Here is a 23,636-nt window from a genome sequence, read left to right on the forward strand (position 1 = left end):
CCCTGCCTCACTGTACACACCCTGCCTCACTGTACACACACCCTGCTTCACTGTACACACACCCTGCCTCACTGTACACACCCTGCCTCACTGTACACACACCCTGCTTCACTGTACACACACCCTGCTTCACTGTACACACACCCTGCCTCACTGTACACACCCTGCCTCACTGTACACACACCCTGCTTCACTGTACACACCCTGCCTCACTGTACACACCCTGCCTCACTGTACACTCACCCTGCCTCACTGTACACACACCCTGCTTCACTGTACACACACCCTGCCTCACTGTACACACCCTGCCTCACTGTACACACACCCTGCTTCACTGTACACACACCCTGCTTCACTGTACACACACCCTGCCTCACTGTACACACCCTGCCTCACTGTACACACACCCTGCTTCACTGTACACACCCTGCCTCACTGTACACACCCTGCCTCACTGTACACTCACCCTGCCTCACTGTACACACACCCTGCTTCACTGTACACACACCCTGCTTCACTGTACACACACCCTGCCTCACTGTACACACCCTGCCTCACTGTACACACACCCTGCTTCACTGTACACACACCCTGCCTCACTGTACACACACCCTGCCTCACTGTACACACACCCTGCTTCACTGTACACACACCCTGCTTCACTGTACACACACCCTGCCTCACTGTACACACCCTGCCTCACTGTACACACACCCTGCTTCACTGTACACACCCTGCCTCACTGTACACACCCTGCTTCACTGTACACACACCCTGCCTCACTGTACACACACCCTGCCTCACTGTACACACCCTGCCTCACTGTACACACCCTGCCTCACTGTACACACACCCTGCCTCACTGTACACACCCTGCCTCACTGTACACACACCCTGCTTTACTGTACACACACCCTGCTTCACTGTACACACCCTGCTTCACTGTACACACACCCTGCTTCACTGTACACACCCTGCCTCACTGTACACACAAACATATCCTATCTCACTGCACCTCGTGTACCACCTCACTTCATTTAGATTCTTGTTTACTTATCAGTTTACTTCATTTATTTGATGTTTATTTATTGTTTATTATTCAACTATTATTCAACTCTCGTCTGTTTTCATATTGGATTTACATTTTAGTTATTAAACCTCACCTGTAAAAGGAACTGTGTCTTAATTTGAGTGTGTGTGTGTATATATGTGTGTGTGTACAGTACATACATATGTATACATTGTTTATTTTCTCTATAACATGTTCTACAAGTTCTAAAAACTTCTGTTCTGAATCATAATCTTCATATTTGTTTCTCTCATCTCTACCTTCAGCCATATCCCCCACTTACACAGTCCCACACATTCTCTCTCTCTCTCTCTCTCACACACACACACACGCACACACACACACGCACACACACACACACACACACACAGAGGTCTGGTTAGATGGCTAGAGGGGTGTTTTAATAATGATCTGTTTCAGTCAGAAGAACATTCTTTCAGGAGGTTAAGTTTGAGTGTCTCGAGTTCAATTTACTGATTAACCGCAAACTCGGTAGCCGTCTACCACACTAACTCACAGCAGATTTCTCTTGAATGTTGTGGAGATTCACCCTGAGTTAACTGATATTTAGCCACACACACACATTCACACACACCACCATGTCATGTATCAGTGCCTGACTCAGGAGTGTTTAACAGTCCCTGCACAGTCACGTCCTGCACAGTCACGTCCCTGCACAGTCACGTCCCTGCACAGTCACGTCCTGCACAGTCACGTCCTGCACAGTCACGTCCCTGCACAGTCACGTCCTGCACAGTCACGTCCCTGCACAGTGACGTCCTGCACAGTGACGTCCTGCACAGTCACGTCCCTGCACAGTGACGTCCTGCACAGTCACGTCCTGCACAGTCACGTCCTGCACAGTCACTTCCTGCACAGTCACGTCCTGCACAGTCACGTCCTGCACAGTGACGTCCCTGCACAGTGACCAGCCAGCCTGGACGCCCTCCACCCCCTCTTCCCTCTTCTCCTTCCCCCCCTCCTCCTCCTCCCCTTCCTGCCTCCCCCTCCTACCCCTCCTCCTCCCCTTCCTCCCCCTCCTCCCCTTCCTGCCTCCCCTCCTTCCCCCCCTCTCCTTCCCCCTCCTCCTTCTCCTCCCCCTCCTCCTTCTCTCCTTCATACTCGACACTGAGCATTTTTACCTCTCCCTCTCCCTGTCAACTTGATTCATACCATTCATGAATGCTCAATGAGTTGGATGTTGAAGTTGAAGCATTTGTTTACGAGAGGTATTGGACACTTTTTAATCAGAGACGTAGCAGTCTAACCCTAACCCATTGCAGTCATATATTCTACGAAAAAAAAAAACTTGGCATGTCTTTAAAGAACCTGCAATGAAAAGTTGCAGGGTAAAAGAGTTCAAACTATTTAAGAATGAAACCTGCCCAGCCCACATTCTCCTTAACCCCCCTCACACACACACACACATTATTCTATAACTCCTATATCCTGGGTAGCCTGCTGTGTCCTCAACCTCCTCATTTCACGTGTTTGAGAGCAGAACAGCTCATCTCTACCAGAGCTGCAGAACCTGTGAACGTACTGGACGTTTGAGAGCAGAACAGCTCATCTCTACCAGAGCTGCAGAACCTGTGAACGTACTGGACGTTTGAGAGCAGAACAGCTCATCTCTACCAGAGCTGCAGAACCTGTGAACGTACTGGACGTTTGAGAGCACTCTGGTGGCTGGTTAGAGTACTGCACCAGCCCCACCCAGTCCTACGAGTCAGTTCAGCACAGTTAGAAGGTCAATTAGACTTACAGCTGTAAATCAATAATATTATTATACATATATAAACACTTAGTTTGACAGACATTAAATGTTAAATATTTTTAAAATAGTACTGTCAGTTCAGCTGGACTGTTGTAGAGCCTGGATGTAGTTGTAGAGACCGGACACTCCCCCTCCCCCCACCCCTCCCCCCTCCTCCCCAGTGAGATGAAGGACATAGTCTCCTCCCCCTTGGGGATCGCTCTGACATCTTTTTATCCTCCTTAATGAGCTTGTCCCAGAAACCCCAGCGCAGGGCTCAGCAGAGCAAAGAGTCCATGACTCATTTACATGGGCTCATCAATGAGGCTTTACAGTGCATTAGCATTTAGCATTTAGCATTGCTGGCGTGGTTGTGTGTACACAGGGCAGCGCCGGGGCCTGAGACAGGCAGCAGGTATTGCTGCAGTACAGCAGTATTGTACTCTTGACTCTGTCCTATGTTTGTCTTTGTCTCTCCTGGTGGGACGTTGTCTCTGTCGAGCATGTTTAACCACCATGATTCCTGTGTCACCAGCAACTCTTCTGTCATCAACTTCCTGCTTGTGGTCATTTAGAGCTTGTGAAGGTAGTGGGAGGGAGGGGGAGGGAGAGGGAGAGGGAAGGGGAGGCAGAAAGGGGAGGAGGGGGAGGAGGAGGGAGAGGAGGGGGGGGAGGCAGGAAGGGGAGGAGGGGGAGGAGGAGGGAGAGGAGGAGGGGGAGGCTGGAAGGGGAGGAGGGGTCGAGGAGGGAGAGGAGGAGGGGGAGGCAGGAAGGGGAGGAGGGGGAGGCAGGAAGGGGAGGAGGGGTCGAGGAGGGAGAGGCAGGAAGGGGAGGAGGGGGAGGAGGAGGGAGAGGAGTGGGAGGGAGGGGTGTCTCCAGGTGATCTCTGGTGTGGAGATCCTCCCTCTCCCTCCTCCTTCCCTCCCTCCCCCTCCCTCTCTGATGCTGTGGTGTTGAGATGTCTTATTACATTAAGGTGTAAATGAGGTGCTGATAAACAGTCAGCTCCTGTATAGAAGCCTAACAGGTGTGAGAGAAAGAGAACAGTGAATATGAAATGAAATGCAAAATATTAAACATTGCCTGACTATTTAAAACATGCTATCTTTATCTTCATTCCTTTTCATGGGATTGGAACCCTAACCCTAGCTCAGTTAGAGCATCTGACCTCTTACATTAGTGGGTGTGCTTTGGCTTCGGGAAGGACACAACCTTTGTTCTCTCTCATATTTATTTGTTATTTTCCCACCCCTAAGGATCCGTAACTGTTTGCACTACATAGACAACATCGCCGTCAAAATTTTCGTCTTGGTCACGATTGTGTTGCTTGTATTGGGATTTATGTTCCGTTGCACTGTTTAGGAGCTTGCAACGTTTTTGTGGCAAAAGGTGCCTTGAAAGCTAGCTAGTTTGCTACCACTTCAGTGCTAACCTTACGTCACAACGTCAGCACACGTTAGCAACTACGCATAGATGCAACATTCTAGTAAGACAGACAACAATATCGGGGAGCCCCCAGCAGTACCGTAGCTAATAGTCTAGGAAAGTTGAGGTTACTTTTCGCTAGGTACCTATGAACATGTCTTAATCTGCTAGACTCAGGGGTGTTGTTGAATGTAAGGGTTGAATGTAAAGCAAAATTAAAGTATTTAATGTTTAAATATAATTTGTTTCCGTTTTTAATGTGACCCTCTGATTAAACACTGGCCCCCCCTTGGGCCCCCCAGTAAAATTAGTCTAGAACCGCCACTGGCAAGACTTAGTTCTTTTGGTGAGCAGTCTCAAGAGCCCTACTTACCCGGCGTCATGGAGCCGAGCAGCTAAATACTTATTTAGCACTACCACTGTTAGACTAGCTACTGTATCCCTGCCTGTGTTTGTGCTGTTGCTCAGCAAGTATCGTGCTGTGTTGTAGGACTGATCGACAAGCGCGTCATACATTTAACCCTTGTGCTGCCTTCGGGTCATTGTGAACCTTCCGGAGTGTGTGAGGTGTGGTAGAGTGTGTGAGGTGTGGTAGAGTGTGTGTGGTGTGTGACGTGCGGGAGAGTGTGTGGTGTGGTCGAGTGTGTGAGGTGTGGAAGAGTGTGTGAGGTGTGGTCGAGTGTGTGAGGTGTGGAAGAGTGTGTGAGGTGTGGGAGAGTGTGTGACGTGCGGGAGAGTGTGTGGTGTGGTAGAGTGTGTGAGGTGTGTGAGGTGTGGTAGAGTGTGTGAGGTGTGGGAGAGTGTGTGAGGTGTGTGACGTGCGGGAGAGTGTGTGGTGTGGTAGAGTGTGTGAGGTGTGTGAGGTGTGTGGTGTGGTCGAGTGTGTGAGGTGTGTGAGGTGTGTGAGGTGTGGTAGAGTGTGTGAGGTGTGTGACGTGCGGGAGAGTGTGTGAGGTGTGTGAGGTGTGTGAGGTGTGTGGTGTGGTAGAGTGTGTGAGGTGTGGGAGAGTGTGTGAGGTGTGTGACGTGCGGGAGAGTGTGAGGTGTGTGAGGTGTGTGAGGTGTGGTAGAGTGTGTGAGGTGTGTGACGTGCGGGAGAGTGTGTGGTGTGGTAGAGTGTGTGAGGTGTGTGAGGTGTGTGAGGTGTGTGGTGTGGTAGAGTGTGTGAGGTGTGTGAGGTGTGTGGTGTGGTCGAGTGTGTGAGGTGTGGTAGAGTGTGTGAGGTGTGGGAGAGTGTGTGAGGTGTGTGACGTGCGGGAGAGTGTGAGGTGTGTGAGGTGTGTGAGGTGTGTGGTGTGGTAGAGTGTGTGAGGTGTGGGAGGTGTGGTAGAGTGTGTGAGGTGTGTGGTGTGGTAGAGTGTGTGAGGTGTGGGAGGTGTGGTAGAGTGTGTGAGGTGTGGAAGGAGTGTGACACAGCTTCCTGGGCTCCCTTCTGCTGCTATATGAGGGTTAGGGTTATGTGAGGTATAATTATAACCTGCTTCGATGACGGAAGACCAGCAACATCACGCATGGCTGCTGTTAGTGTCCCTGACATTAAATCATTTAGATGATCTGCTGTCGCTCTTATCTAGGACACTGGTGTTGGTGGTGTTTTCACCACTCATCATCTAAAGCAGAGATGGATATGAGAGCTATTTAGGAGCTGATTCTTTCTGGGTCAGGAACCAGATGAACCTGTTTGCGTTCAGATGAGCCTGTTCAGTTGAGCCTGTTCAGATGAATGTGTTCAGATGAGCCTGTTCAGGTGAGCCTGTTCAGATGAATGTGTTCAGATGAGCCTGTTCAGATGAGCCTGTTCAGATGATTCTGTTCAGATGATTCTGTTCAGATGAGTGTTCAGATGAGCTTGTGTGCGTTCAGTCCTGGAGTCAGAAGGCTCCTGGTTGCTTCAAGTTTGAGATGTTTTGAAACCAAATAGATGGGACCATATTACAGAGTATAGCTGTAGAAAGTTTTATCTAAAATAATCCTCCTCACAGTGTATCCAGTGAGAATAGACTGTGCAAAGATAGGGTTAGTGTTTGTTAGGGTTAGCTTCCTGTTCCTCTGGTCCAGAGGACGGCAGACATTTATTAAAATATTAAGAGCATCAATTAGTTCCTCTGTCAGAGATATGTATGTTTTAGTATGGTCAGAATAGCATTAAATATTGTTTTGTCTGTTACTTTCTGGGACAGGGAACAATGTACCAACAGTTTACAAACACACCTCTTTTTATTAATAGAAACGGTTGTGTTTTCTCCTGCCAGAGTTTCCAGTGAATAGATAGTTTCTGTGGGGCGAAAATGCGTGTTTGTTTACTGAAGAACTTTCAGAGAACAGTAAATCAATGTTCCCAATCCGGATCAGTCCATTCCGGCAGAGGGGGGCGAGAAAAACATGAACAGTGCAAATTTGTTTAAATATGTCCTTGTATTGGAAAATTCTGACGTATTAGGGTTTAGGGTTAGGGTTACCACTTCTCAGTAATACGATATGTTCGCTAACGCCCAGCAACATGTATGTGCAAATAAGCCCCGCCACAGCCTCCCCGGGTTTAGACAGTAGGCTCGCGCGCTCACAGTGGCTCTGAGGGGAAGAATGTTTCGGCTCTCCACGTATCACAGCGAGCATTTTTAAAGGAACTCGAACGAAGTGGGAACTGCCGCCGCCTCCGAGGAAGTATTTTAGCGCCGATGTAAAAAGGCATGTTTCATTCCATAAACTAAGGCACCTCAGGAAGACCAGGGAGGTTCAACGTGCTAGAAGACACTTGTTTTTACTGCAAACGATAAAGCGACTGTTGAACAACTTCACACCAGCAGGATGCCCGTGAAGGGAGGACGAGTTGGGGCTTATCCAAGCAAGAACGAACAAATAAGAGTAAGTAAAAGTTTTAATATTGTAGTCTTGTCTAACTACTGCCCTTCGCCAGCCTAGTTTTCTTTACGGTAGCCTACCGGTCAACTCGTCTACCGGTCAACTCGTACTATTAATGTCCGAGTATGTCGCCTCTGGGACTGTTTACTGTCCAGCTGTAAGAGCGCGGCCGTCAGGTGTGACGGACCTGCCAAGGGAACCAATCAGCTTCCAGCTGCGTCAACACACCTGCTGATACACCTGTTGAGTTCCGTTCTCTCCGCCAATAGGAACGCTTCCCAGTGAGCACATACTTCGAATATAGAACATTCTCTTTGTCTTACCCACTCAAGTTACATCAGTTAGGAATTTGAACACGTAAAAGCTCTTATTGTACTTTGTACATGTTTTATATAAATATTTTCACATAAAGCAAACTTTCTAAAAGAGCAAAAAAGAAAACAATATTTTTTGTGTCTTATATTTATGAAGTAATGAGACTGAGATGTGAGTTGATCTTTAGTGTGAGCAGACAAGATCAGGGTGTGGCCTTGACCTGTTACAATCTGCATAAGTGTAGTATTCAGTTAGTCTCCTAAGCAGCCAGTAGCTGTGGTGTTATGATGAGCTTGTGGTGTTGATTGTTACCGTGTACAGGGTACTAACGGCTGTGGTGCAGGGTACTAACGGCTGTGGTACAGGGTACTAACGGCTATGGTGCAGGGTACTAACGGCTGTGGTGCAGGGTACTAACGGCTGTGGTACAGGGTACTAACGGCTATGGTGCAGGGTACTAACGGCTGTGGTGCAGGGTACTAACGGCTGTGGTGCAGGGTACTAACGGCTGTGGTACAGGGTACCCAGATGTCCAATCAATTTCTTCCCTTGGCGGTCACGACAAGTCAAGGCTGACCGTCTCGTGTGTGTGTGTGTGTGTGTGTGTGTGTCTGTGTCTACCCCACAGTATTGTCTGGCTGGCCAGGCCCAGCAGGGGAACTAGGATGGGGGGGGTTACTGGTTAATGTTTGTGTGTGTGTGTGTGTGTGTGTATGTATGTGTAATACATATACGTGTGTGTGTGTGTGTGTGTGTGTAACTAGGGATGATCACTTTGCTGACCTTAATGACCTCCAGCAGCTTCCAGTCAATCCTCTCAACCCAGCCTGCTGCTGATCACACGTCTTCCTGTCTTTTAGTTGAGCTTAACCTCAAACACACACACACACTTCTTGACATACAGACACACACTTACACAGGCACACACACACTTGTAGGCATCCCCCCCGTCCCCCCAAACAAGCTGTGCCCTGTCTCAGGGCTGAGAGCAAATGATTGTAACTGAACTCTGCAACAGCACTGCTCGGTCAGTGACCTCCCTGTTCTACTGGAGCAGCTGTGGACATGACTGCACTAGTGTGTGATGACTGGAGATGGGTGTGGGGAGTGCACTAGTGTGTGATGACTGGAGGAGGATGAGGAAAGGGAATGAGGTGGGGCTAGTGAATCATGTTTGATAGCAGCATGTTTCAGGGTGAGAGGAGTGTGTCAGTGAGCTGATACTGTGACAGGGTGTTTGTGATGATGATGATGTTCATACCTTGCCTCACCAGGTTTTTAAGTGCAAGTGTGAAAAGCTTCTGTAAGAAGTGATCTTTTGTATATCATGTATTATATGAATACAAGACAGTAGCGATGGTGTGTGTATGTGTGTCCACCCGCATATACAGAACATGTGTGTAGCAGGTGGTCTGGGCAGTAATCCTCTGCCCCCACACGACCTGACGATGGCATGGTGTAACACCCTAATCTAATCACCCCCCCTCTCCATCCCCCTCTCCACCCCCACTCTCCATCCCCCCTCTCCACCCCCCCTCTCCACCCCCCCTCTCCACCCCCCCTCTCCACCCCCCCTCTCCATCCCCCTCTCCACCCCCCCTCTCCACCCCCCCTCTCCATCCCCCTCTCCACCCCCCCTCTCCACCCTCCCTCTCCACCCCCCCTCTCCACCCCCCCTCTCCACCCCCCCTCTCCATCCCCCTCTCCACCCCCCCTCTCCACCCCCCCTCTCCATCCCCCTCTCCACCCTCCCTCTCCACCCCCCCTCTCCACCCCCCCTCTCCACCCCCCCTCTCCATCCCCCTCTCCACCCCCCCTCTCCACCCCCACTCTTCACCCCCACTCTCCACCCCCCCTCTCCACCCCCCCTCTCCACCCCCCCTCTCCACCCCCCCTCTCCATCCCCCTCTCCACCCCCCCTCTCCACCCCCACTCTTCACCCCCACTCTCCACCCCCCCTCTCCACCCTCCCTCTCCACCCCCCCTCTCCACCCTCCCTCTCCACCCCCCCTCTCCACCCCCCCTCTCCACCCCCCCTCTCCATCCCCCTCTCCACCCCCCCTCTCCACCCCCACTCTCCACCCCCACTCTCCACCCCCCCTCTCCACCCCCCCTCTCCACCCCCACTCTCCACCCCCCCTCTCCACCCCCCCTCTCCACCCCCCCTCTCCACCCTCCCTCTCCACCCTCCCTCTCCACAACACACACCAGCCTAGCAGAGCAACACTGTAGCTGCTGCTGTAACACAACACACACCAGCCTAGCAGAGCAACACTGTAGCTGCTGCTGTAACACAACACACACCAGCCTAGCAGAGCAACACTGTAGCTGCTGCTGTAACACAACACACACCAGCCGTGATCAGCTCAGTCATTCTGGAGTCAGGAGGAGGGAAAGACTCCCCTCCAACACACACCCTTCATACTACCTCCTTCCTCCTCTCCCTCCTCTCCCTCCCCTCTCCTCCCTTCCTCCCCTCCTCCTATCAGCACGCTTGTGACCTAGAGCACTTCTCTTATCTGGATAGAGGTTTCAGTGGTGAGTAGCCAGTTCTGAATAGCTTGTTTACTGGTAGGTTTTGCTGACTTAGACTTGGCCTGGGATCATGGGTGTGGTGTAGAAACTCCAGCCCTCAGGGAATATAGTTTAGATCCCATCTTATTGGGCTTTCTGATCACTGATTGGATCCTTTGAGACTGGGTTTTGTTGGATAAAATGTGTCCCAAACGAGACATCTGTCATGCTCTTCCCATCACTGGTGACCTGGTCACTATGTGACTACACACATATACACACACTCTCTCTGTCTTTCTCTCTCTTACACACACATGCACATACACACACACACACTCTCACACACACCTCTCCCCCTGTGCCCCCTCACCCCTCATGCCAGGGTAGGCAGCTCTTTGTACATTCCTCTCAGAAGATTAGTTTACGTGTTACACTGCACACACACGCACCACTTCCCCTGTCCTGCATTCCTCCCCCTCCCTCTCCCTCTTTCTTCCTCTCCCCTCCCCCTCCCCCTCCCTCTCTCCCACTCTCTATAACCTGTATACTGGAGATGTCAGTGTTCTAGAATACAGACACTCTCCCTTTCCTCTGTGGGTGAGCTGGAGTGACGTCCAATGACCAGTTCGACCTTGGCAGTGGAAGTCCCGCCCCTAACCAGAGGCCGTGTTATTTTGGGACTGACCCCAGCTGTGACCCCCCTCGCTCCTCTCCTCATGCCATTGGTTGTCCCCAGAGCTCAGTAGTGGGGCACACAGGAACTACACTAGCACCAGCCCTTCTGTCCTGAGAGAGAGGAAAGGAGAGAGGAGGAGGAGGAGGAAAGGTACATGAGGAGAGGGATGTGAGGAGAGAGGAGGAGGAGGAAAGGTACATGAGGACAGGGATATGAGGAGAGAGGAGGAGGAGAGAGGAGGAGAGGTGCATGTAGAGAAGTGTCCACCCCAGACAGACATGCTTACTCACTGTCTCTTGGTGATTGACTAACGTTAGCAACTGTCTAATTATGCTGTAGTTGTTTTGATTGGACCATGTCGCCTGTGTTCCTGTTCCAGGAAAAAACACCTAGACTGCTTCCTGTTGTAGAAGGCATCACCAAACTGTTCTGGACTGCTTCCTGTTCATCGCTCCTCCTCTTCTCCTCACACTGAGACAATCTGCTGCTACATCTTCATCTGTGTTCTGTGTAAACATTGGTTCAGTCAAAGCCATGCCTGGAGGAAAACACAGAGGAAGCACGCAGCTGCTAGACTTCACAGTGCTGTGTGTGTTCCCTACACAGCTCAACATCTCTCCACACTGTGTCCCTGTGTGAACATGACTAATAAGATGTTCCTTATCTGCGGAATGGGGCAGAAAGACGGGCTGTTTACAGAGCACTTCCTGTTTACAGTGCCTTGGCTGGTCTCATCCCCCTTCCCCGGGTAGCTAGACCCAGCCTTGTTGGACTGGGTGAGATAAGGGTGTTGGATGCCAGGGAAGAGAGAAGGAAGAGGTGTGTGTGTGTGTGTGCGCTAGCCCGGCACTTGTTGACAGAGTGTAATTATTTAGCAATAACAGGAAGCCTTCAGTTCCAAAGCAAGAGCAGGAAGGGTGTGTGTGTGTGTGTGTGTGTGTGTGTGTGTGGTTGGGAGGACCAGGGAGGGTGTGTGGGTCAGAGGGTGGGGGGACCACACCCAGCCCCCCCCCCCCCTCACAGAGGGACCACATCCCGCCACACACACTGAAACATCCCTCCCTGGATGAGGACCTGGACTGATAGGAGGGAGATGAGGGAGGGGGTGTGGGTCAGAGGGTGAGAGGGGGGAGGGAGGGAGGGTGTGTGGGTCAGAGGGTAGGGGGGGGGAGGGAGGGAGGGTGTGTGGGTCAGAGGGTAGGGGGGGGAGGGAGGGAGGGTGTGTGGGTCAGAGGGTAGGGGGGGGGGGAGGGAGGGAGGGTGTGTGGGTCAGAGGGTAGGGGGGGGGAGGGAGGGAGGGTGTGTGGGTCAGAGGGTAGGGGGGGAGGGAGGGTGTGTGGGTCAGAGGGTAGGGGGGGGGAGGGAGGGAGGGTGTGTGGGTCAGAGGGTAGGGGGGGGGAGGGAGGGTGTGTGGGTCAGAGGGTAGGGGGGGGAGGGAGGGAGGGTGTGTGGGTCAGAGGGTAGGGGGGGGGAGGGAGGGAGGGTGTGTGGGTCAGAGGGTAGAGGGGGGAGGGAGGGAGGGTGTGTGGGTCAGAGGGTGGGGGGGGGGGAGGGAGGGAGGGTGTGTGGGTCAGAGGGTAGGGGGGGGAGGGAGGGAGGGTGTGTGGGTCAGAGGGTAGGGGGGGGAGGGAGGGAGGGTGTGTGGGTCAGAGGGTAGGGGGGGGGGGGAGGGAGGGTGTGTGGGTCAGAGGGTAGAGGGGGGAGGGAGGGAGGGTGTGTGGGTCAGAGGGTAGGGGGGGGGAGGGAGGGTGTGTGGGTCAGAGGGTAGGGGGGGGAGGGAGGGAGGGTGTGTGGGTCAGAGGGTAGGGGGGGGGAGGGAGGGTGTGTGGGTCAGAGGGTAGGGGGGGGAGGGAGGGAGGGTGTGTGGGTCAGAGGGTAGGGGGGGGGAGGGAGGGAGGGTGTGTGGGTCAGAGGGTAGGGGGGGGGGGAGGGAGGGTGTGTGGGTCAGAGGGTAGGGGGGGGGGAGGGAGGGAGGGTGTGTGGGTCAGAGGGTAGGGGGGGGGAGGGAGGGAGGGTGTGTGGGTCAGAGGGTAGGGGGGGGGAGGGAGGGAGGGTGTGTGGGTCAGAGGGTGAGAGGGGGGAGGGAGGGTGTGTGGGTCAGAGGGTAGGGGGGGGGAGGGAGGGAGGGTGTGTGGGTCAGAGGGTAGGGGGGGGGAGGGAGGGAGGGTGTGTGGGTCAGAGGGTAGGGGGGGGGAGGGAGGGAGGGTGTGTGGGTCAGAGGGTGAGAGGGGGGAGGGAGGGAGGGTGTGTGGGTCAGAGGGTAGGGGGGGGGAGGGAGGGAGGGTGTGTGGGTCAGAGGGTAGGGGGGGGGGAGGGAGGGAGGGTGTGTGGGTCAGAGGGTAGGGGGGGGAGGGAGGGTGTGTGGGTCAGAGGGTGAGAGGGGGGAGGGAGGGAGGGTGTGTGGGTCAGAGGGTGGGAGAGGCCAGGCAGCAGGATGAGGAGAGAAATGGAGGAGAGATGGTTAGATAGGGAGAGATATACTTTGCTGTGTTTGAAGTTGACAGTGATCAAAGACACACACACACAGCCAGAGTGTATAAATAGAGTCTCCATCTATCATGAGAGGCACCAGCAACACTACACATCACCTCCTCAGTACAGCTCTTTATGGTTCTGGAGTTGTAGCCACTTGATCATTCTATCAAGACACCTTCTTTCACGACTAAATCAATAACTAGTGTGAAACAATACTTTAATTCGAGGAGACTTAACAGTAAGTTTTGAGGTCATCTCTTTTGTATACTGTTAATGACATGACAACAATAACTTTAGATTCAATTCACCATGCAATCACCTCCACGCTCATAATAGTAAACAGGTCACATGGGTACAATAGGAATTCAGAACATGCGAATAGAATGAGTCAGTAATGAGATTACTACACAATAGGGGACAAGTTGGAGAGAGAGAGATGTTGGAGGGGGAGGGAGAGATGGTGGAGGGGGAGGGAGAGATGGTGGAGGGGGAGAGAGAGATGGTGGAGGGGGAGAGAGAGATGGTGGAGGGGGAGGGGGAGATGGTGGAGGGGGAGGGAGAGATGGTGGAGGGGGAGGGAGAGATGGTGGAGGGGGAGGGAGAGATGGTGGAGGGGGAGAGAGAGATGGTGGAGGGGGAGGGAGAGATGGTGGAGGGGGAGGGAGAGATGGTGGAGGGGGAGAGAGAGATGGTGGAGGGGGAGGGGGAGATGGTGGAGGGGGAGGGAGAGATGGTGGAGGGGGAGGGAGAGATGGTGGAGGGGGAGAGAGAGATGTTGGAGGGGGAGGGAGAGATGGTGGAGGGGGAGGGAGAGATGGTGGAGGGGGAGGGAGAGATGGTGGAGGGGGAGGGAGAGATGGTGGAGGGGGAGAGAGAGATGGTGGAGGGGGAGGGAGAGATGGTGGAGGGGGAGGGAGAGATGGTGGAGGGGGAGGGAGAGATGGTGGAGGGGGAGGAAGAGCTGGTGGAGGGGGAGGGAGAGATGGTGGAGGGGGAGGAAGAGCTGGTGGAGGGGGAGGGAGAGATGGTGGAGGGGGAGGGAGAGATGGTGGAGGGGGAGGGAGAGATGGTGGAGGGGGAGGAAGAGCTGGTGAAGGGGGAGGGAGAGATGCTCTGCTCTCCCAGCATGCAGTGGGACTGTAACCCCCCCTCCCCCCGCCCTCTGCACTCCCAGCATGCAGTGGGACCATGTGAGACAGGCCACAGCATTCCTCCCTGCATCCAGAACACTGGGAGATTCCTGCAAGGAGCTTTTTGGCCTTAAATGGTCAGTTTGGAACTCAAACACATTATGAGTTTCAATTTTGTCCTTGAAATAGTAAAATATGGGTGTGTCCAAAGAGGCCACATGTTGTATATATTGTTTATATACTGTGTAGTGTTTGTGAATGTTACGATTAAGGCAGTGCACAAGCAAGGTTTATTCTGGTGCTCTACTCTGCGTTGTGCTGTGAGGGAACAGTATCACCTTTCTGACAGGTCGAGACATCTCTCATCTCAGTGGTTGGTGGATGGGCAGAGAGAGACGTGATTGGTCAGGAGCAGTCAGATGATGTGGTGTGGGTTGCGTGTCGTTTATTATCAGTATGCAAAGAATTGTGGGATAGACACTCATGGTCCTCTCTCTGGAACTGGGAGTGTAGCTGACCAGTGTGTGTGTGTGTGTGCGTGTGTGTGTGTGTGTGTGGGGTCAGACTGACGCAGGTGTGTTTACCTGTAGAGTAAAAGCAGCGGCTGTGTGAGTGTGTGTGTGTGCGCAGGGTAAACAAGGGAGGCAAGATGGCGGTGAGATTCCTAGACCAGGTAAGCCTAGGAATGTGGACTGTTTGAGCTGTGGAGTGTGTAGCGTGTGTTTGTGTGTGTGTACCCTCCAGGTGTGTGTGTTTACTGTGTGTGTACCCTCCAGGTGTGTGTATAGTGTGTGTGTGTGTGTTTGCGTGTGTGTGTACCCCCAAGCTCCTCGTGCACAGTTTGTCAGCTCCTTGCTGTGTCACCGTGGCAACGCTCTACGAGAGGCTCTCACATGTCCAGGACCCGGCCTGAGACACAGAAGTCAAACCTAAAGTGAGCGCCTACTTTATAACTTGATATGTACAGTAATCAAAGTACTTTGAATGTTCAGACTGGGTGGTGTCTGTGTGTTTCTGAACAGCCGCATGTTCATCCTAGCAGGAGAGAGTTGTGACGCGCTCTCACCTCTGTGCAGAGTGGAACGTAAACAATGCCTGTTCAGATTGCCACAGAACCGGCTACAGAGGGGCAGTGTGTGCATGCGCAAGTGTGTGTAGGAGCATTTTCTGTGTGTTGCTATGCTGTACCAGCATTATTGGGACAGTGTTGTATTACATGGTTTCAGACTGCACCGTTAAGCAAGCTGTCACAACAGCAGTAGTACCAGTGGACTTTGACAGAGATCCAGTCGTTGGTGAACAGACGTGCTTGTTGTTGTGTTGTGGAGGGCATTGTGTTGTCACTGTGTTGTCACAATGCCTGGGAGACAGAATGGAGACTCTGTTGTCTCTGTGATGTCACATAGCATTCTCAGATTCCACTCCTAACATTATGACAACACAGAGAGCATCAGTGTTTAAACACAGGCTGTTTGTCAGGCTGACAATGTCAGGTGATCATGACCCAGACTAGCTGTTAGCCTAGCAGGGCTGGGTTAGTCTGACTACAGCTAGCCTAGCAGGGCTGTGTTAATCTGGCTACAGCTAGCCTAGCAGGGCTGGGTTAGTCTGACTACAGCTAGCCTAGCAGGGCTGTGTTAATCTGGCTACAGCTAGCCTAGCGTGGCTGGGTTAGTCTGACTACAGCTAGCCTAGCAGGGCTGGGTTAGTCTGACTACAGCTAGCCTAGCAGGGCTGTGTTAATCTGGCTACAGCTAGCCTAGCAGGGCTGGGTTAGTCTGACTACAGCTAGCCTAGCAGGGCTGTGTTAATCTGGCTACAGCTAGCCTAGCAGGGCTGGGTTAGTCTGACTACAGCTAGCCTAGCAGGGCTGTGTTAATCTGGCTACAGCTAGCCTAGCGTGGCTGGGTTAGTCTGACTACAGCTATCCTAGCAGGGCTGTGTTAATCTGGCTACAGCTAGCCTAGCGTGGCTGGGTTAGTCTGACTACAGCTAGCCTAGCGTGGCTGGGTTAGTCTGACAACAGCTAGCCTAGCAGGGCTGGGTTAGTCTGGCTACAGCTAGCCTAACAGGGCTGGGTTAGTCTGACTACAGCTAGCTACAGCTAGCCTAACAGGGCTGGGTTAGTCTGACTACAGCTAGCTACAGCTAGCCTAACAGGGCTGGGTTAGTCTGACTACAGCTAGCTACAGCTAGCCTAGCAGGGCTGGGTTAGTCTGACTACAGCTAGCTACATCTAGCCTAACAGGGCTGGGTTAGTCTGACTACAGCAAGCTACAGCTAGCCTAGCAGGGCTGCCCCCCCCAGGAAAAAAAACTGAGAAAAACAAGAGCTCCTTTTGTTGTGAATGTCTAAATTCTCCTTCTATTCTCCTCCCCTCTCTCTGCCCACGCCGCTGTTAGGCATCTGACTGGGGCTTTGTTCACTGCTGTTGTTAAGAGAACGAGGGCTTGACCTATTTCTCAAGAGTCTGTGTATGTGTGTGTGTGTGGGGGGGGGGGAGGTAGTCTTGACGCTGAACTAAAATGGCAGCCGGAGCCACAGCCAGGCCCTGTTCCCATAGTCACGCCTTCCATGTAGGCAACACACACACACACACACACACACACACACACACACACACACACACACACACCCTGAACACACTCATGGGAAATATTATTTTTATTTTTGCCCCATTCATGTTGTAAGCATGTGAACCCAAACACCAGGTCATGAGAATTATTGTTATTGTTTCCTTCCTCTGTTTCCATTTCCTCTACACCACCCCTCTACTTTCCCCCTCTACACCACCCCTCTACACCACCCCTCTACTTCACCCCTCTACACCACCCCTCTACTTCACCCCTCTCCCCCAGCCCTCTACACCAGCCCTCTACACCACCCCTCTTCTTCACCCATCTCCCCCAGCCCTCTACACCACCCCTCTACACCACCCCTCTACACCACCCCTCTACTTCACCCCTCTCCCCCACCCCTCTACACCACCCCTCTTCTTCACCCATCTCCCCCAGCCCTCTACACCACCCCTCTAAACCACCCCTCTACACCACCCCTCTACTTCACCCCTCTCCCCCAGCCCTCTACACCACCCCTCTACACCACCCCTCTACACCACCCCTCTACATCACCCCTCTCCCCCAGCCCTCTACACCACCCCTCTACACCACCCCTCTACTTCACCCCTCTACTTCACCCCTCTCCCCCAGCCCTCTACACCACCCCTCTACACCACCCCTCTACTTCACCCCTCTACTTCAGCCCTCTACACCACCCCTCTACACCACCCCTCTACTTCACCCCTCTACTTCACCCCTCTCCCCCAGCCCTCTACACCACCCCTCTACACCACCCCTCTACACCACCCCTCTACACCACCCCTCTACTTCACCCTTCTCCCCCAGCCCTCTACACCACCCCTCTACACCACCCCTCTACTTCACCACTCTACTCCACCCCTCCCCCACCCCTCTACTCCACCCCTCCCCCCACCTCTCTACACCACCCCTCCGAACCAGAATCTGTCTGGTGTTTATCAGGGATGGATTGATTTGGTCTGTGATGACCTCAGACAGGGCATGTGTTCTCCGGGTGCTCTATCGACCCCCCTACCCCCCTGTGTGTGTGTGTGCATTTTTGTTGGTGTGTGTATAGTGACCTAACCTAGAACGCTTTTTAGCTCCCAGGTTTTCCAAGGGTAGAGGTCTACTGGGTCACCATGGAGAAGGGAGTATAAAAGATCCCTCCATCCTTTCGCTGTCTTTCTCATTCTCAGTGAAACATTTCTACTTATCTCTATTAATTTGTGTGTGTTTCTGTGGTAGCATGTGAACACACAGGTAGTGGCGATAACGCACAGATAATTTAGTCCCCTCCCCTCCACCCCCTCCACCCCCTCCCCTCCACCACCCCTTCCCCTCCACTACCCCTCCACCACCACCCGTCCACCCCCTCCGTTCCACTTCCACTTCCCCTCCACCTCCTCTACTACCCCTCCACCCCCACCCCTCCCCTCCACCACCCCTCCCGTCCACCCCCAGTCCAGTAGACAGCTCAGGTGTCATCTCTCTGAGATGGTGTGTGTGTGTGTTGGCGTGTGTGTAACAGGGATATGGTAGTAGTGCTAGTAGCAGTAAGATGAGAGCTGGTATTATTAGTTGGGTTAGTAGTAGAGGGAGGAATGTCCCCCTGTTGCTGGCCCAGCTGTTTACAGTATTGGACACACACACAGTCACCCTGCCTGGCAAAGTGTTTACAGTATTGGACACACACAGTCACCCTGCCTGGCAAAGTGTTTACAGTATTGGACACACACAGTCACCCTGCCTGGCAAAGTGTTTACAGTATTGGACACACACACAGTCACCCTGTGCCTGGCAAAGTGTTTACAGTATTGGACACACACACAGTCACCCTGCCTGGCAAAGGGTTTACAGTATTGGACACACACACAGTCACCCTGTGCCTGGCAAAGGGTTTACAGTATTGGACACACACACAGTCACCCTGCCTGGCAAAGTGTTTACAGTATTGGACACACACAGTCACCCTGCCTGGCAAAGTGTTTACAGTATTGGACACACACACAGTCACCCTGCCTGGCAAAGTGTTTACAGTATTGGACACACACACAGTCACCCTGCCTGGCAAAGTGTTTACAGTATTGGACACACACAGTCACCCTGCCTGGCAAAGTGTTTACAGTATTGGACACACACACAGTCACCCTGCCTGGCAAAGTGTTTACAGTATTGGACACACACAGTCACCCTGCCTGGCAAAGTGTTTACAGTATTGGACACACACAGTCACCCTGCCTGGCAAAGTGTTTACAGTATTGGACACACACACAGTCACCCTGCCTGGCAAAGTGTTTACAGTATTGGACACACACACAGTCACCCTGCCTGGCAAAGGGTTTACAGTATTGGACACACACACAGTCACCCTGCCTGGCAAAGTGTTTACAGTATTGGACACACACAGTCACCCTGCCTGGCAAAGTGTTTACAGTATTGGACACACACACAGTCACCCTGCCTGGCAAAGTGTTTACAGTATTGGACACACACACAGTCACCCTGCCTGGCAAAGTGTTTACAGTATTGGACACACACACAGTCACCCTGCCTGGCAAAGTGTTTACAGTATTGGACACACACAGTCACCCTGTGCCTGGCAAAGGGTTTACAGTATTGGACACACACAGTCACCCTGCCTGGCAAAGTGTTTACAGTATTGGACACACACAGTCACCCTGCCTGGCAAAGTGTTTACAGTATTGGACACACACAGTCACCCTGCCTGGCAAAGTGTTTACAGTATTGGACACACACACAGTCACCCTGCCTGGCAAAGGGTTTACAGTATTGGACACACACACAGTCACCCTGTGCCTGGCAAAGGGTTTACAGTATTGGACACACACACAGTCACCCTGCCTGGCAAAGTGTTTACAGTATTGGACACACACACAGTCACCCTGCCTGGCAAAGTGTTTACAGTATTGGACACACACAGTCACCCTGCCTGGCAAAGTGTTTACAGTATTGGACACACACAGTCACCCTGCCTGGCAAAGGGTTTACAGTATTGGACACACACAGTCACCCTGTGCCTGGCAAAGTGTTTACAGTATTGGACACACACAGTCACCCTGTGCCTGGCAAAGGGTTTACAGTATTGGACACACACAGTCACCCTGCCTGGCAAAGTGTTTACAGTATTGGACACACACAGTCACCCTGCCTGGCAAAGTGTTTACAGTATTGGACACACACAGTCACCCTGCCTGGCAAAGTGTTTACAGTATTGGACACACACACAGTCACCCTGCCTGGCAAAGGGTTTACAGTATTGGACACACACACAGTCACCCTGTGCCTGGCAAAGGGTTTACAGTATTGGACACACACACAGTCACCCTGCCTGGCAAAGTGTTTACAGTATTGGACACACACACAGTCACCCTGCCTGGCAAAGTGTTTACAGTATTGGACACACACAGTCACCCTGCCTGGCAAAGTGTTTACAGTATTGGACACACACAGTCACCCTGCCTGGCAAAGTGTTTACAGTATTGGACACACACACAGTCACCCTGCCTGGCAAAGTGTTTACAGTATTGGACACACACAGTCACCCTGCCTGGCAAAGTGTTTACAGTATTGGACACACACACAGTCACCCTGCCTGGCAAAGTGTTTACAGTATTGGACACACACAGTCACCCTGCCTGGCAAAGTGTTTACAGTATTGGACACACACAGTCACCCTGCCTGGCAAAGTGTTTACAGTATTGGACACACACACAGTCACCCTGCCTGGCAAAGTGTTTACAGTATTGGACACACACAGTCACCCTGCCTGGCAAAGTGTTTACAGTATTGGACACACACAGTCACCCTGCCTGGCAAAGTGTTTACAGTATTGGACACACACACAGTCACCCTGCCTGGCAAAGTGTTTACAGTATTGGACACACACAGTCACCCTGCCTGCCAAAGTGTTTACAGTATTGGACACACACACAGTCACCCTGCCTGGCAAAGTGTTTACAGTATTGGACACACACACAGTCACCCTGCCTGGCAAAGTGTTTACAGTATTGGACACACACACAGTCACCCTGCCTGGCAAAGTGTTTACAGTATTGGACACACACACAGTCACCCTGTGCCTGGCAAAGTGTTTACAGTATTGGACACACACAGTCACCCTGTGCCTGGCAAAGTGTTTACAGTATTGGACACACACACAGTCACCCTGCCTGGCAAAGGGTTTACAGTATTGGACACACACACAGTCACCCTGCCTGGCAAAGTAATCTAAGCTACCACAGCGACCTCTGCTGTCACAACATGACAGGTGTTAGAGCATAGGGGAAGAACTCCTGATGGTTATAGCTGACACAGAACTCCCTCATCCCTTCCTCCTGCTTCCCCTCTCCCCTCCTCTCCTCCTTCTCTCCTCCTCTCCTTTCCCTTCCCCTATCTCCCCTCCTCTCCTCCTTTCCCTTCCCCTCTCTCCCCTCCTCTCCTCCTTCTCTCCTCCTCTCCTTTCCCTTCCCCTATCTCCCCTCCTCTCCTCCTCTCCTTTCCCTTCCCCTCTCTCCCCTCCTCTCCTCTTCTCCTTTCCCTTCCCCTCTCTCCCCTCCTCTCCTCCTCTCCTTTCCCTTCCCCTCCCTCCCCTCCTCTCCTCTTCCTCCTCCTTTCCCTTCCCCTCTCTCCCCTCCTCTCCTCCTTCTCTCCTCCTCCTTTCCCTTCCCCTCTCTCCCCTCCTCTCCTCCTCTCCTTTCCCTTCCCCTCTCTCCCCTCCTCTCCTCCTCTCCTTTCCCTTCCCCTCTCTCCCCTCCTCTCCTCCTCTCCTTTCCCTTCCCCTCTCTCCCCTCCTCTCCTTTCCCTTCCCCTCTCTCCCCTCTCCTCCTCCCCTCTTCCCTGACTGGTCACAGCTGAAAGGTCACCATGGTGATATGGAACCTCTAGTGACACAGAGAGACTCCAGCCCCTCTTTGAAGATTAGACTCTTAATGATTCTGGTGTAGCCCACTATCTATCTGTCCCCTTTCTGTCTCTCTGTCTCATCTTACTCTTCCTTTCGACCTCTCTTCCCATCTTTCGGCCTCCTCCGCTCTTCCTGTCGTTCTTGTGATCTTGTCAGTGGTTTAATTGCCTCTATTCAGCAATGTCAAAGGGGGACTAACTGAGTTATTCTGAGACCGATTTAACTCCTTTTTGGTGGTGGGATTGGAAAAACGGTTGATTTGACTGGGGGGCTAGGGACGAAGTGTCAAGTCATTTAATATGTCAGTACGCAGGTCATGGGGGTTAGGGTTAGGACCTATCAGGGGGGACCTGTCAGAACCAGGCCAGACCACCAGGTTTGGTGTTTCTGAGTGAATTTGTTGTCTGTATGAATGTATTGAGGCCTGGACACAGTGGAGATAGTGGAACCCTCTCCTACCCTGCTGGTCAGCTCAGCTCTGGGGGTTGTTCTCCAAACCTCCTTGCTGCCACTTGGCTTCTTCTCCTCCACCGCCCTTATTCAGACACAAAAATATACAGCGTCTGAAATATTTACACCAGAGAAGGAAGAGGAGTGTTCAATAAGACATGAGCTCCAACAATAGAGAGGTTTCTTTCCTCTCTGAAAGCAGCCAGGGCTCTTGGGGTCTGGGAGTGCCTCTGGTGTAGAGAGGAGCAGCAGAGGAGCTTGGTTCAGACCCGCCCTCAGTCCCTCCCTAACTTACTGAGGAAGACATCTGAGTTCAGTGTTTCATTATGTAAGAAAAGACATATTAATGACCACCAGGCGAAGCTTAGGAGCTCATCAGACCTGATAAGCTTGTCTCTGTGTGAGTGCTGATCTGGGTTTCTAGCAACCTTAGAAACTCAAGCCCTTAGAGATGTAAAAAAGGAAAGAACATCAAAGCTGTTCTTCCCTGTGACGCCACCTGTTTGGTTCCTCTAGTTTCTGTCTACAGCTCTGTAACAGTCCAACCACAGCTGCTAATGACATGCTAGCATGCTAATGACATGCTAGCATGCTAATGACATGCTAGCATGCTAATGACATGCTAGCATGCTAATGACATGCTAGCATGCTAATGAGCTCCCTGCAGAAGGCTAGATGCACAAGAGAGAACTACACACTAGACACACTCTCCAGCCCAACCCTTACCCTGTCAGCTTCTACTGGTTGGACCCCATAAACTCTACAGCAGCAAGAGGGGAGGAGGAGAGAGGGGGGGAGGAGGGGAGGAGAGGGAAACAGTATGACACGGCATGGGTCAGTGAGTCGTGTGGTGCTGGACATCATGAATATTCATGAGAGGAGAGGAGATATGAAGAACATAACAATGAAAGTTGAATGAGGCAGTGTGTTTGGAAGTGTGTTACAATCACAATGGTAAATCTCTGGTCGCCTGAACAAGCAGATTCCAGTCTCAGCATTACCTGCACCTGCTCCTATTGGTCAAACTGACGACATTGCTAGGCTGCTGTCATGGCAACGCGGTGTACACAGACATGAAGACTGTCTGAGCTTCACACTTCAACCCTTCCTTCCTTCTCTCTCTCTCTAGCCCTAACCCCTTAAAGAACCTCTCTTTAAGACTCCGTCTCCCTCCCTCCCCCTGCAGCAGAGCCGGAGTGGTGATGTGATGGGCTGACTGATGTCTTACAAAGGCACTTTTAGGTTTTCTTCCATGAATTATTAAGGAACTCCTTTACCTGCCTGCCAACTGAGGTGATGTGTCATCTATTCTTGAGAAGTCTCTGGAAAAGTATTCTCTGTGATTGAACCTTGAGGAGTCAGAGAGGGTCTGGACTGAACCTCAAGGAGTCAGAGAGGGTCTGGACTGAACCTCGAGGAGTCAGAGAGGGTCTGGACTGAACCTCGAGGAGTCAGAGAGGATCT

General features: G+C 52.4%; 1 protein-coding gene across 5 annotated transcripts in view; it reads left to right on the forward strand.

Moving 5' to 3' along the window:
• Positions 1 to 23,636, forward strand: part of tjp2b (tight junction protein 2b (zona occludens 2)) — a 79,533-nt gene that overhangs the window by 23,615 nt on the left and 32,282 nt on the right. Inside the window, exon 1 of one of the 5 annotated variants that reach the window (XM_084690861.1) lies at positions 6,801 to 7,112. The exons of 2 other annotated variants lie outside the window; for them this stretch is intronic. In XM_084690861.1, the coding sequence (XP_084546987.1) occupies positions 7,056 to 7,112 (57 nt within the window). In that variant the 5' untranslated portion in view covers positions 6,801 to 7,055. Of the gene's footprint in view, positions 1 to 6,800; positions 7,113 to 14,693; positions 14,893 to 14,926; positions 15,154 to 23,636 lie in introns of those variants that run through there. 2 more of the 5 variants (XM_084690863.1, XM_084690864.1) reach the window with 2 other exon arrangements.

This window comes from Hypomesus nipponensis, chromosome 24 (genome assembly GCF_054491055.1).
Source record: "Hypomesus nipponensis isolate SF chromosome 24, ASM5449105v1, whole genome shotgun sequence".
In the NCBI taxonomy this organism is placed as follows: Eukaryota; Metazoa; Chordata; class Actinopteri; order Osmeriformes; family Osmeridae; genus Hypomesus; species Hypomesus nipponensis.